Source organism: Lonchura striata, chromosome 7, assembly GCF_050655825.1.
Source record: "Lonchura striata isolate lonStrDom1 chromosome 7, ASM5065582v1, whole genome shotgun sequence".
Lineage (NCBI taxonomy): Eukaryota > Metazoa > Chordata > Aves > Passeriformes > Estrildidae > Lonchura > Lonchura striata.
The window spans coordinates 34,409,983-34,424,402 of NC_140709.1; the positions used below are offsets into that span (position 1 = coordinate 34,409,983).

General features: G+C 40.3%; 1 protein-coding gene across 9 annotated transcripts in view; it reads right to left on the reverse strand.

The window, feature by feature from the left end:
* Positions 1-14,420, reverse strand: part of ERBB4 (erb-b2 receptor tyrosine kinase 4) — a 595,041-nt gene that overhangs the window by 160,343 nt on the left and 420,278 nt on the right. For all 9 annotated transcript variants that reach the window (XM_085584640.1, XM_085584638.1, XM_085584639.1 and 6 more), the window contains exons 6-11: positions 12,660-12,778; positions 8,643-8,784; positions 7,101-7,214; positions 5,169-5,295; positions 2,458-2,531; positions 1,191-1,281 (exon numbers count right to left, since the gene is read on the reverse strand). In XM_085584640.1, coding sequence (XP_085440766.1) covers positions 1,191-1,281; positions 2,458-2,531; positions 5,169-5,295; positions 7,101-7,214; positions 8,643-8,784; positions 12,660-12,778 — 667 coding nt within the window. The remainder of the gene's footprint in view (positions 1-1,190; positions 1,282-2,457; positions 2,532-5,168; positions 5,296-7,100; positions 7,215-8,642; positions 8,785-12,659; positions 12,779-14,420) is intronic.

Below are 14,420 nucleotides of genomic sequence, written 5' to 3' on the forward strand. Positions count from 1 at the left end.
GTTTCATTTCATCCATTAACAGTTTTTTTTAAGATAATGTGCTGTCAGGAAAACTGAATAAAATTCAGATTTTTCTTTCAACAGCATTAATACTATGATACTTTATTATAATAATGATATTATTAATACTATGGTAGTTTATATGCTAAGGAGAATGTATTAAAACATCTTCTGTCAGGCATCAAATGAATGTTATTTTAAGTATTACAGGAAGAAATTGTTATTTTCATGGATTTTTTTCCCAGCCCACTTTCTACATTTCATTTTTCTTTGGTTGTAAGATGTGGTTATCACCTTTCTTCATCAAAGGAACAGTAAATGATTGTCTGCACAACACGAAAATGACTGCACATATTTTATGTCTGAAGATTAGTGAAGACAATATCAGTTTCTGGGCATCCTTTAAGTTATTGTATTTTAATGATGATAATTGTTTTCCAGCTGTTCCAAATAAAAAATGCTGCCTTGGAACAGAGTTTAGGGCTGTAATTCAACCTCAAGGTTTCACTGCTTTCACATTCTGCTCAGGCTGCTGTTTAAGATGCCAGCAGAATCCCGTGCCTGATTTACTCCATCTCCAAAGTGGGAATCCAGGGAGTGCTGTATAATTGCTCAGGTACCTCCCTGTGCTTCCCCCAGCATTTCTCACCGTGCTTTCTTCTCATCAAACCAATTTCTCCATCCGAGTTTCCACACAGAAATATGAAACATGTCTGGCAAAAACGGCACTACAGGGCTCACAAACACATCACCTGCAAGGTGCCTCAGTGATTTCAGTGTTCTTCCACCTTTTACCTGTTCTTAAAACCACTTTGTTGTTTGGGCACATGAGCCTGCATGCCTTATCACAACCATATAAACTCCTAATAATGAGTCTTAGTTCTATTATTCATTCCTTTTAAACTATGTTTCTTCACAAGGTATTTTAAACCATAAATGTTAAGTTCCAGTCAATGATAAAATAGCTACAGCCATGAACCAAGACTAGTTTTTTAAAATAATTATGTTGAGAAGGTATTATCCATTATAAACAACTAATTAGCAAAGATACTGATATAATGAACACCTTGGTAATGGAGGAAAAAAATATTTACTATGTCCTTCCCAAAGGATGCTGCATTCTCTGCTAGTGAACAACCACAGAACACTAATAAAAATTATTCCACCAACAGAGCAGTAAAGTACCTTACCTATAGAGAGCTCTCCCACCGATGGTAACCAAGTTAGAAAACACCCTGAAGTCTGTCATATTCTCAGGCCATGACTGTATGTTCAAATACCCTGAGGAAAAAAAAGGCAAACACATGAACACAAATTATTTCAGCCATGTGTGAGCTAGGACAGGCTTAGCTTATAAAGGAAAGACAGTGCCAGTTTGAGGAAAAGCAATAAATAAGGCAAGTTGCAGACCCTCAGGCTGCTCACCACCATCTCCACCAAAAAAGAGAAGGAAAACTTGTCCTGATTTCCAGGGTGAGGGCTGTTCACTCTCTGCTCAAGTTGTTCTGTGCTGCCCAAACCTCCAGAGAGGGCAATTCCCCAGGACTCTGCCCCAACACTGGGCTGAAATGCAGTACACATAATTACAAACAGGGGTAATTCCACTTCAGCCGCAGGGCTGAGACTGTCAATTACTGTATTTAGGAATAACAAATAACCCAGGTGCCAGATTATCTTTGATATTCATTAGGAAGAGATTAAGAGTTTACTTTCATTTTTAATCCCATTGGTTTGCTGAAATTCACAATTTTTCAGAGGTCAAGCATGCTGAGCCTATACAGCTACAAACAATCTGTGGCGCTTGTTTTGATATTTTGGTGGGGTTTTCTGTGCATGAAACAGAACAATTCTTTTGCATTTCCCTACCTCTACATAATCAAGAAACCAAATGAGAATTCAGAGCTGTAGTAACTCCCTCCTTATCCCCCACATGGTGAAACAAGAAAACAAAGTACTGAGTACCCAGTTCTATGACCCCATTGAAAAGTCACAAAAAATAGGACACACCACTCACCACCACATTATACATCTGTCTTTAAATTACAAAAGCTAACTTGCAGCAGCATCTTCTGTTACACCAAGGGAATGAACTGTAAAAGCAGATTAGAACTTTCAAATGCTTTCAGGTGAAGGAAATGGTTTCCTACATTTCAGCACCATTTTCCTCACGTTTCCCTTGCAACAATTGTCCTACTTTGCTAACACGGGACCAAGATCCTTTGTCCACTTAGCATCTGCCATAATGGGTATCCTGCGTTCAAAGGACAACACAGTTGTGAAAATCAACTGATAATGAAGTTTTCTGTATTAAGCTTTCATAAAAATGACAGCATGATGAGCTTAATGAAACAAAGTACCTTGTGTTCTTCAGAAAACCCAACACATGACAACTGTAAGGGCAGAGTGAGAATGAATTCATTAATTAATACAGGCTATAGGAGATCAGAAGTGTGTTACCTGTTATCTCTCTCACTGTTTGGAAGATATTTAATTTCTCTGGATTGATGGCAGCGATCGTGTGATACGGGTCTCTGAAAGATTAAAATCACACAATGTGACACTCTAAATAAGAAAAGATCAGGTTCTCAAAGCCATTCCATGCAGGAAACAGCATTAAGGTGCTCCAAACTTTGCTCTTATGAGGATATGCACCAAGCTGCAGCCTGTTGTTCCTGCAGATATGTGTCAAAATTCTCCCACCTCAACTTGAAGGAACATAAAGGCTCAACCCATTGATGTTTTAGCAAAAGCTATGGAAAATTAAGGAATTCTAAACAACCGTGAGTCCCCTTCCAAAAGGAAAGATGAATTTTCAGTGTTTTTTCCCAGGAATATATACCAGGAATAACAAATCTGCTCCTAAAAGGAGTGACAAGCTATAAGCAAAATTAAGTTAAAAACATGCCCACAGTTCCTGACACATGGCATTTAAAGGGCACACTTTTTAGAAGGTGTGGAATAAGGAACCTCTAAAAGTATGGATCCTTGTCAAGCTAGTTTGTCAATGTGAAATGAAATAACCTCCAAAAATTAAAATTTTAAACTTAGATATGCCATAGTATAAAAAGATGAAGCTGACCTCAATTTTGAGAGTGCCACTATTTAGTAAATATGTTACTTTCCTCCCCTATTTAAAAAGTCAACCATAAGTTTAAAGCAAACCAAAATTCCTCTGCAATGGTATGTTATGGTATTTCTTGTGTGCTTTGACAAACCTGTGAGGTGACACACTGATGGGGTCACCTCTAACCACCCTGAGCAGCAACAAAGGAGTTCTAGAACGTTAACAAAAAAGCCCAGTGGGCCACAGAGGCATCAAACACATTTTAACAATGTGGAGCTCTCAGAAAACTAAAAAACAAGTGTTGACTGCCTAACACAAACACAGCACTTTGCTTTCAAATTGCATTACCATCAAAAAAAGGAAAAACCCTTGCCTGCAATAAACATGAAGCAGCTGAATTTCACCTCTAAATTTTGAAGATAAAATAGCTTTAAAGATGCAGATATAAACCCCTTAAAGAGCAAAACACCTGCTGTTTTATCAACATATAAAACTATAGAATAGTATATATATCTTAATGACTTTAAATAGATATGCATAAAACATTCATAATTCTATGTATATTTACATAAATTATAACAAATTCACAAAGACTGGAAGTTCATGTGTTCAGAAAAGAACTAGGCTACAGAACCACAGGATCAAAAAATAGGACAGGATCAATTTCAGCAGCATAGTTTCCAATGGAAACAACAACAAATCGTGCATCTTTCATGAAAATTATTTTCTGCCACTACCAAAAATCTTCCAAGTCCACAGAGAACCAGACTTTAAGTCCCTAAAACACTAAAAATTCATACTCTAAAATTTGCAGTTCACTGTGAATACATGAATTTATGACAGAAGTGAAGTAAAACTTGGAGAGGAAATAAGTAAGATTGTTGTTTCTCTGTACTGTCCATTTATATAACAAACTACTTGTGTAGTCAGTGTAATTTTTTATATTTCCCTTTCATATTGCTGATTTACAAAATGTAATTGAAATTTTAACTAAAAAAGCTGTTCCAGAAGTCTAGCTATTTTCTTTCATTCTCAAATCTTCTCTTCTTTTAACCTCTACTAATGTAATCCATGCTGTAGAAAAATTTAGTGTTGCAGAACTCAGCACCCTGATATTTCAGGCTTGCTGAAGTGAGTTTGCTTCATCAAGAATGAGGCACAAAGTGCTACACAGTTTCAACATTACATGTCCTACTCTTCTGTAATATAAAATATTTTTACTTTCTGCTTATAGTACAAATTTAGCTATTTTTCAGGCAAGTACAATTTGATTCAAGGTTGGGCTTGGTTCTTTTAATGTAGACAGATTATTAAATGAGCTAATACAATTTTTCCTGCAAAGGCAGTTCTCCTACTCAAAGTTAAATTTCATGTAATGCACTGGATTAATCCACACAAGTTTGCACATGGGCCCTAGTTCCTTGTTGTGCATTTACTTTATTTTTTCCTGTCCTGTGAGATTTAACAGGTTTCCATCCAGCCTCTTTAGTGGTCATTTGGCCAGAGCAGAGCCATGTGATACTCTGAGGTTTTTCAGGACCTATTACAATGAGTAAAATTTAAACCAAAATACTGGATTTTTACACCAGTGAATTCTGTGTGCCTCTGCAACCGAAACTTGAATAGATTCTTCAAAACTGATTGACAGGAGGGCAGCTTTTGTGCATGTGTGTGTACTGGCAGCCACCCAGACTGTGACAAGCTATGCTAAGAGAGGCTGCCTCTCTGCATATTATTATTGCATATTATAATCTACATATTGTTCTTCCAGCCATACAAAATTTAAACAAACTCATGGAAGGCAACTTCCTTTTCTCCCTACTATTCTCTGATCAGCCTTTATTATAAGCCAGTATTGAGGACCTCATAAAGCAACCAGAGAATCATGGTTGTCTTTTCTCTTTTTAGTGCAAACAATTAATCCACCTTTTCTTTTCCTAGAGGTTGAATCTTAAGAATCAAGGCAATGGTTTTCTTCACAATGGAAGGCAGAAAACTAATTTATTCTGGATCTGGTATTGCATAAAAGAAGCCTGCAGCCATGATTAAGAGGTGGATGCAACTGGTTTCAGCTGGCACCACACCATAATATTTTGTCACTTACCCATGAATCCCAGTGACAAGGAAGATAAGGTTGCCATTGATCTTGGTACAGTTTACAAACTTGTCAATGTTGCTGGAATCCACTGTCTGAGCCGACACCAAACTGCCTGTCCCAATGCCATCACATGCTGCCAAAACAAGGAGCTTGTGTAAAGAACTGGAAAACAATTCCTGAATCAGAAGACATTGGCCCTACAGACACGAGTCTTCAGCTCATTCAGCAGAGAGGTGTTCAAGCAGCATCCTGGACCCATATTCCCAAAGCAGCACATCCCAATTTAAACCAAACAAGAGCTACAGCACCTGCCACAGCACCCTGGCACACAGGTGAAGGTATTTCACATGGCATATAAGGGTGAGTATCAACCACATAAAATCCCACTCAGCCGAGTCTTGCCATTTCTTGGTGCAGCATACACTACAGAAACTGAGGGGCCCTAACATTGCTATATTTTAAAATATAAAGCTAACATAGCTTTTATATTTTTCAGATTCCGTGATGCTTTAGTGTGTAGTTCTGACATTTTAGGGGTTGGTAAGCTCTCCTCACAGAGTAGGGAGACAAAACAATTCCTTCTCTAGCTGGGGACCAAGGACAACCAATCCAAATCTCAGGCCCAAGAGCATAAAGAACATGAACTGGACAAAAACAAGCAGAATGGGACTTCATAAGCTAAAGCTGTAATTGAACAATTAACTCCAATATGCAAATGGAGCAGAATTTATAAAAGTGAGAGACCCCGTGACTGGTCATCCATTTTGTGACCATTTTGGTTCATCTTGGGTGTAGCCCTGGCTGGGCTCTTGTGCTGCCCAAGGTGGATCCATTGAGGCCTTTTAATAAATCCCCACTTTATTCTTTATTTCTGTCTAGTCTCTGTTCTAGGCCAGCCTATACAAGGCACCAGAGAGGTCCCCTTCTCTGGTAGATTTGTGGACATGGATCCATGCCATAAGACCCTTTAAAAGCTTGTATAAGTAACTTTTTATTTATCAGCTCAATCAGCAGGCTTGGTACCTGGAGAAACAGGCAACCAGTGAGGAAACATCTCTGTGTAGTCTGTCTGTGTAATTTAGCTGCATTTTCTGGGACACAGGATGCATCCAGGAACAAATCCCTCATGACTTCAACCATATAATGCATTCTGTCTGACTGGGCTCCTCTAACAACAACTACCAGCAGAAGCTTTTACAAACATGTGATAGCTTTCCTCCTGAGAAATTGAGGAACTCCATACCTGTGTATAAAACTATCTATTCAACAACAACAAAAATTATTTATCACAATTAAGCCAAATGTGGCTTCCATTAGGACTGAGAAGTGGCATAGGCCCATGTAGGAAAACCTATGATGCTTTGCACCACAGAGCTTCAAGGAGGGAGCAGAAAGTCTCCTTGCTGGAGTCTAGAACAGCAAAGTAACCTACAGATTTCAGTCTTCTCAACAGAACCATCACTGGTCTGTGTTTGAGACACTGAGAAAGGAGGTAGAAGATTCTGGGAAAGCAGAGACAGAGCAAGGAAATGGAAACTGATGTTGTATTGACAAATGTGAGATATCCCAGACATTGAAGTCAGAGATTTTTTTATGGCCCCCTTTGGAATGACAAAAGGACAATGCTAAAATGCCTCCAGGAAATACTTGCCATTAAAATAACACAACAAAGAAATCTTTCAGATTTCTCTAAAACCAACAAGAGATCCCCTTCATTTGTATCTAATAGAAAGTAATTGGTTTGATTATATTACCATTACAACTTAATAAATTTTCACTCTATTGTATGTGCTTGACATACAACCTACATAGCTCAAACTTTTGTGGGTATTCAAAGGCTATTCGTATTCTACAGCACACTCATGTAGGGCAATTCATGCCAAAATAAAACCCCGTGTAGACTACTTTCAAGCAGATTTATACTGAACCACTGCCTACCTTTAGGACAAATGTCAGTGCAGGGCTTGCACATCTTAATTCCATTTTCTTCAACCTCCATCTTGGAGCTCGGACATGCCCGGACACAAGAGCTGGAATCTACCACAAAGTTGTCTGAAAAGAAAAAGGAGATGTTGGCAGCAAGTGAATAAAAGTTGGAACATGTTTTTGAACTCTGTGTTAATACCTATTGTTACCTTAGCACTTTCCCAGTGACATTAATGTTCAAAGTTCTGTGTTTTCAGAAGTGTATAAGCAAAACAGGCACATTATCAGTGACTCATAAAAATCCACGAGTTGTCAGGCCTGATCCCTCTTTCTCCCCCTTTTGGCTTTATTATTACTTGCAGGGGGGATAAAAAAAGTTAGATTAATTGGACAGAAATAAACCAAGATGGTCTGTCCTGTCTTTTTAATGCATACAATATACATCTGAACAGGACAATGACAATTATTTCAATTTTTTATCCTGTAAAACAACAGCCAAAGGTAATATAGACTGTCCCTACTTAACTAAATGCTTAATACTGATAAGAAAGGGGAAAAAAATGGTAAGTGTTCAATGAAGCATTTGGGCAAATAATTATATCTCTTGTAGTGCATGATAGGAGGTTCTTAACAAACCAATGTTGCTTCAACAAATCCACCACTATTACAGGCAGAACTATGCCCTGGGAGTCACAGCCCCTGGCTGCTGTCAGTCCTCCACAGAGATTCAAAATTGGGATTTTGAGTTGGGTTGAATTATGGCTCCATTTAATATAGATCACCCATCCTTCTTACATGTAATTTATGGATAAAGTAATTAATGCACAACTGCAAACCTTCATGGAATGAAAGGGAGAGCAAGAACACTATCTCCTTTATTATTCTTTCCAATTAAACCAGCAGATTCAAAGACTGTGCAAGTGATGACACTATAATTTTTTCAGTTTCTTGTCATCATCTGGCTGGTATCTCAGAAGCATGTGGGTTTTACATGCACGGGATTCTTCTTTTTTTAACTCCCTCTTCCCCTCTAATTTTACTCTGGAGTTTTAAGACTGCATTCCTGTCAGTATTACAAGTTTATTCCTCATTGGGACAGAACTTCTCAGGGTAACTTTTTGTCATATCATCATTACTCCAAGTTGGGGACATCAACACCATGAAAGCATTTGGTTCCAGGTGTGGGCGGTGGACTGTTATTTTTCCGAAACAAAAATTCATACCCTTCTGCAACCCCGCTATTTTAACTACTTATTTCCACAATTTTGGAATTTACAAATACTGATCTAAAGCATGAATGCAACAAGCAGTTGACCACGAAACCAGAAACCACCTTTCTTTAGGAAAATCACAATAGGATCCTTGGGAACCGCCAGCAGCACAGAATGTCGCTGCCGTTGGCCATCACCTGAGTTATTACAGGCTGCAAGCACATGTGAGTGATTGTGCTCTGCACTCTCATTCTCCCAATGTTTTTAAGGCTGCTGGGATGCAGTGCAGCCCCCCATGGCTGCAGGAGGAGGCAGATAGCAGGACAGGCAGCAGAGCACTCACGCGGGCACTTCTTGACGCAGAAAGCCCCGTAGGTGTACTTGGCGTTGTGATTGTGCTCCAGCTGGAAGGTGGTGGGGTTGTACACAAAGGTCTGGGGGCACTGTGTGACACAGGCACCACTGTCATTGAAATTCATGCAGGCCTGCAAAACAAGGGAGCAAAAATAATATGGAATTTAATCGTACAGCTGCTTTAGGGTTTTGTGGGTTTTTTGGTGCAAAAGATGGCCTTGATTGTTCAGACTTGCTGTGGCAGTGAGGAATGTGGTACAGAGCTCTCTAACATTCGTTTTGGCTACTTGGATTTTTGCTAGGATCTTGGCAAATACGTGACTTTTTTAATTAGGCAGTTTGGTGAGCCCCTTTAATTAGCAACAGTTGCCTGTTACAACACTTCCTACAAAACCAAAACAAACGCAGTAATTTGTTTCATAACTACTCACAATCAACCAATTCTCAACTTGATAGGGCATTCTAAAACTGCCAAGAGTGAGCAGCTATTTATCACCGTCTAAGCAAATGCTAATGACTTTTTCAGAGGTCCAACCCTTTGTATTTCTTACAGCATAAGTACATCATCCAGCTGAAAACTGCAATTCCCAATTAGGAGGCAAGAGGGATAAGAATTTATTTTAAGCTAGCACAGGAGGGGGCCATTTCCCTCAGTGGCAGTTTAACAAGGTCAGTTGCTTCCCATGCTGAGGGAGGAAAACAGGACTTTGTCCCACTTAGCATTCAGGCTCTGCCTTGCACAGCTGACAGAGGACAGGATAACAAAAGTAATAGGATGCAGGGAAAACAATTGACCATGCAAGGTTGGTAATTAGGAGTAGAAAGCCCCACCGATTTTTGACATTCCTTATCAGCATACATCATGTCTGTGGTTTTAACTACAGATCATAAGAAAACTGTTGGAGTAATTTTCACAGAGCATACCATGAATGAAAAATCTGTATGAATATGAAAGCTGTAGCCTGGCTTGGATCCCTCTAGCAGTTTAAGCAGCCACTGTTACTGGGTATTGCCTCCTCATTAACCTGTAATCCAGGCTGCTTTACAACTGTTAGTCTAGGAGTGAATCCTTCTGGTCTTTTTCCATTTTTCTTTGTTAAAACACATATGGTGCTGCATCTTGAAAGAGTCAACATGTATAACAATAAAATACGTGTCCTGTCCCCTTGCCTCCTGGGCTGGGCTGGGACTGAGAGAAAAGAGGAAAAGATTTCCCTCTTCTGATTTTACTAGCAGTCTTCATCTCCATTTGGAGCAGGACCAACAGGACCTTGGGACCTGTCATACCAGAAGATTTTGGAAAGGAGAGGCTAATAATCTATCCAAGGACAAAATCTGCTGCTGAAAGGAAGAAGCAGGGAGATCTGTGATAAAAGCACTGTCCTACATGGAGCATGTGCTGAGCAAAACTGCTGATCCTGCCTTGCCTGGTCCTGTAAAATGTCTATTATAAAACCTGACAGTTTCTTTCATAGAAACAGATTTTTTTATTTTTCTCCCTTACAGAGATAAACACTTTACTCAGAACTGGATTGCAAGTCCACTCGAGGAAAAGGGTTGTGTAATTTTTCTGGTTCCACTAGGGAGTCAGCCAGGCCCTCCTATGCATTTCAGGTTCTAGACCCACTTTGAATCCAAGATAAAAGCATCAGTAAAACTTTGCTTGAGCGTGTTTGCTGGCATTTATGTCAGATGATGATTACTGTCTTGCTTTTGGAACTGAATATGTAAATGAGTGCACGGCAGCAGATGGAGGAGGATGGATGAATTTTATCTACAGATATTAAAACCGTATTTAGAACAGGATGCTGCTGCAAGATCCCATAATGCTCTAAAGGATTTGTAATGCTTCATAAGCTGTACTTTTGCTTATTAATAAATACTAATTTAGTTTGTTTCCTCAACCCATTTCTTACATGTTGACTTCAAAGGTACTCCATCATGTACATGACAATTCTCTGATAACAGTTTAGCAAATGCATAAAGCAAAGCACACCAATACTCCTTGGAGACAAGGCAATTCTCAGGAAAAATTAATCTAGAAGATCTGGAAACTTTTAATTTATGACTGAAATGTTTTATATACATTTGTAATTGCTTTGATAATATATGCAAATTTCTAGCACTTTGTGCTAAATACTGCTAATTTGTGAATAAAAGCACAGGAAACGCACAGGGAAAAAGCAAAGTTACGTGTCTCAGCTGAAAGCTAAGCACAGTTGTCTACAGCCTAAAGGGTTACACTTTTCACCCACTGTGTCTAAGCAAGTAATGACTAGGCCTGAAAATTGCCAGACCCCTGCTGAATTTCTTTTACATTGCTCTGGGGCCAGAAGGGAATGAGAATAAACCCTGGATGCCTCTCTGCTGTACCAGAAAAAACATACCAGTTGATTTTTAGCACGTGTATTTCCACAGCTGCCACAATTCAGAAAGTGTAACTTTAAGGCTGAAGCAGCACCAAATTGTGCTGCCAAAAATTTGTCCTTTGTGGGTGAGGGTCCAAAGGGATGCAGAGTCCCCAGGCAGGTGCAAAGGAGAGCTTATTGCAAAAACCAGGCCTTTTTAAGCAGTTAGACCTTTATCAGTTACATAGTTTTAAATCATAACAAATCCAACCAACCACCATACATCACAATGGGAACAGGTAATTATAGAACTTGTTTTTCTACCCCTAATTCAGCTGAGTCTCTTTCCCACAGTCCTTTTCTACTTAGCTAAAGGTAATAGGCCTGAGCCATTATTTTACAAGGCCTTCCTTTTTGTAAAGTTTTATTTAGTAAAGGCCCTTAACCTTTGAAAATGGTTACATCAACACATCAGCTGCGAGGATGCTCCTCAACACTCATTTGGGAACAATGACTGCATTTTTCCTCTTCCTTTTACCTATTTATATTGTCCATGACACAAGAAAGACTGGTATTTTCCTGTCCCTCTAGTTCAAAGCCAACAGAGAACTTCTATATGATATGTCTGTTGGATTGCCCATACCATAGGTGCTGAGTGAAAAGCCACAGAGAACAGCTTTAGCAAATCCTGTTGTTCAGTAGCAGCCAAAGAACAGAATTCAGAGTGTGGTTTTAAAGCACAAAAGCTATCACTATCAAGCAGCCAGGGCCAGCCAGGGAAAGAGGCATTTTTGCCAGTTCATTATGAGTCACTTGCCCACAGTTTCAAAATATATGCAATTTTCCACACCTTCCTCCCAACTCCACCTGGCAGTCAACTTCACAGGTATTTGTATCTTCAAACACGTGGGTGCCTTTGAAAACTCACCTCTCTGTGCAGTTTCTAGGTCTAGGCTTCTTTAGACCTAGGTTTGATTCCCCTGAAACCATTAGCAAAACTTGTCTCATTGACCCAGTGTGATGAGCTACACATTTTTTTGAGCTCAGTTTTGGGCTCTAAGGGTGCTAAAACTCTTAGAAAACAAGACAGATTTTCTAAAGGCCTAGATGTTTAGATTGTCTATTTCTTTAAAGAAAAATCTATTTCTTTCCATCTGAAGCACACATGTAGTAACCTGCATTTGAGGGAGAGGGTTTTGGGAACAACTTTCCTTCCATCTCCACAAAGAAGCACATCCACTAAAAAAACTGGAAATAAATTAAATCTGGCAGAAACAGGGAACGCCTTGCACAGAGAATCTAAATTGTATTCTTGACTTTCATATGAAAAGCACACAGAGCACTAATAAAAACCACGTTCAAATATAGCGACGAGTACTTTTAAAAACCCGCTATCACCTCTAATTTTGGAAAAGAAAAAGATAAAAAATCACAGAGATAAGCATATTAATGGCTCCCAATCTGTATTTGCAAATCTCACAGATCTGTTAATGAGTAATACTAAGTAGATAAATAGAACACGAAAAACCCTAAACGCATCCTGAATCCGCGAGCGTGCGTGCGGTACATCAGAAGAGGCGAAAGAGTGAATTTCATGGGTGAGAGCATTAAGAAGCTGCAGGGTGAGTGGCAGGAAGGATAAGGAGACGGGCACGTACGAAGCAGTCGGTGTCCTTGGGTCCGGAGCAGCCCCCGGCGCACTCGCGGTGGCAGCAGTCGCTGACGTAGGGCCCGTAGCAGCGTCCGTCGCACTGCTCCGCACACACGGTCTTGGTCACTGCAGGGGCAGGAAAGGGACAGCGTCACACGCGGGGCCAGGCACGGAGCTCCTGGCTGCTCCCCCAGCAGAGCCTGGGAAAGGCCCCAGACAGGCAGGGAACGGCCTCAGAGGGGCTGGAGATCGGATCCAGAACGCCTGCAGGACACCTGCACAGCTGTGTCCAGAGTGCCTGCACAGCTGTGTCCAGAACGCCTGAAGGACACCTGCACAGCTGTATCCAGAACGCCTGCAGGACACCTGCACAGCTGTATCCAGAATGCCTGCACAGCTGTATCCAGAACGCCAGCAGGACACTTGCACAACTGTGTGCAGAATGCCTGCAGGACACCTGCACAACTGTGTCCAGAATGCCTGCAGGACGCCTGCACAACTGTATCCAGAGTGCCTGCAGGACACCTGCACAGCTGTATCCAGAATGCCTGCACAGCTGTATCCAGAACGCCTGCAGGACACCTGCATCCAGAACATCTGCACATCTGTATCCAGAATGCCTGCCAGGCACTTGTATCCTGAACATCTGCAGGACACCTGTACCCACAATGCCTGCATAACACCTTTATCCAGAATATCTGCAGGGCACCTGCATACAGAATACCTGCACAATACCTGTATCCAGAATACCTGCATGATCCCCTCTTTAGGAGCACACATGTTGCTCAAGGATTGTGGAGAAACAATTTTTAGTGTGCCCTCTTACCCTTGAAAACCAATGGGGAATGTTACTTTCAAGTTATTAGGTTTTTTAAAGAGGATATGACACCCTCATCCCCGCTCCCCTGAAAATAACAGAAGAGCCCACCAGTTGAATGTGAGTTTTCCCCACCAAGAACAGCAACACAGAGTAAATGAGTGAAATTCAGAGTGAGACCACCAATGTCACAGCGAAATTCTGCCCTCGATGGCAATCCATTTGGCAGATGGGAACAAAGCAGACTGCAACCTTGGAACATGTTTGAAAACACCACTTGCTATTTCTAAATTACAGAAACCTGCCTTCATTCACAGAATGAAACAATGAGACCTACCAGCTGGGTTGTTGTTCCACACCTCTGGAGGCTTAACCTTGTGCAAAGAATGGTCACCCAGTGGCCCATCCACCTCCCCTCCCTCCCTCAGATGTAACCTTTATCTTTATTTTATGGAAAAATAAATTAGCATAAGCCAAACTATACCAGCCACCACTGCCCACCGTGCTGTCAGCTGTCTGTTGATAAAAGCTGGGATGATGCACTTCTGCAATTAACCTTCAACTTCTATTTTTTAAAAGCATTTAATTACTTATTTATGAAAAATACTTTTCAGGAAGCAAGAGAAAACAAAATTCCATCCAACTATCTGCTTGATTCTACTATTTTAATGTATAGCTAACACCTTTATAAGTGCATTCTGATCCAAAATCCCTTCACTACTTGCCAGTAATGCTGAAGGTTCTTGCTACATACAGTATTTATTTAGGACATCAAAATGTAAATAACTAAAGAGAAGTGATTGCTTGTAATCTACAGAATAAAACAGTGCACTTTTAGAGCATTTTCATCTTGCTGATACCAAAGGAAAACCCCCAGAGAGAAAGCAAAGGCTTTTGTGGCTCGTGCAATCTAATTTGAGAAATTTGGGAAATTCGGTGAAGGCACTTACT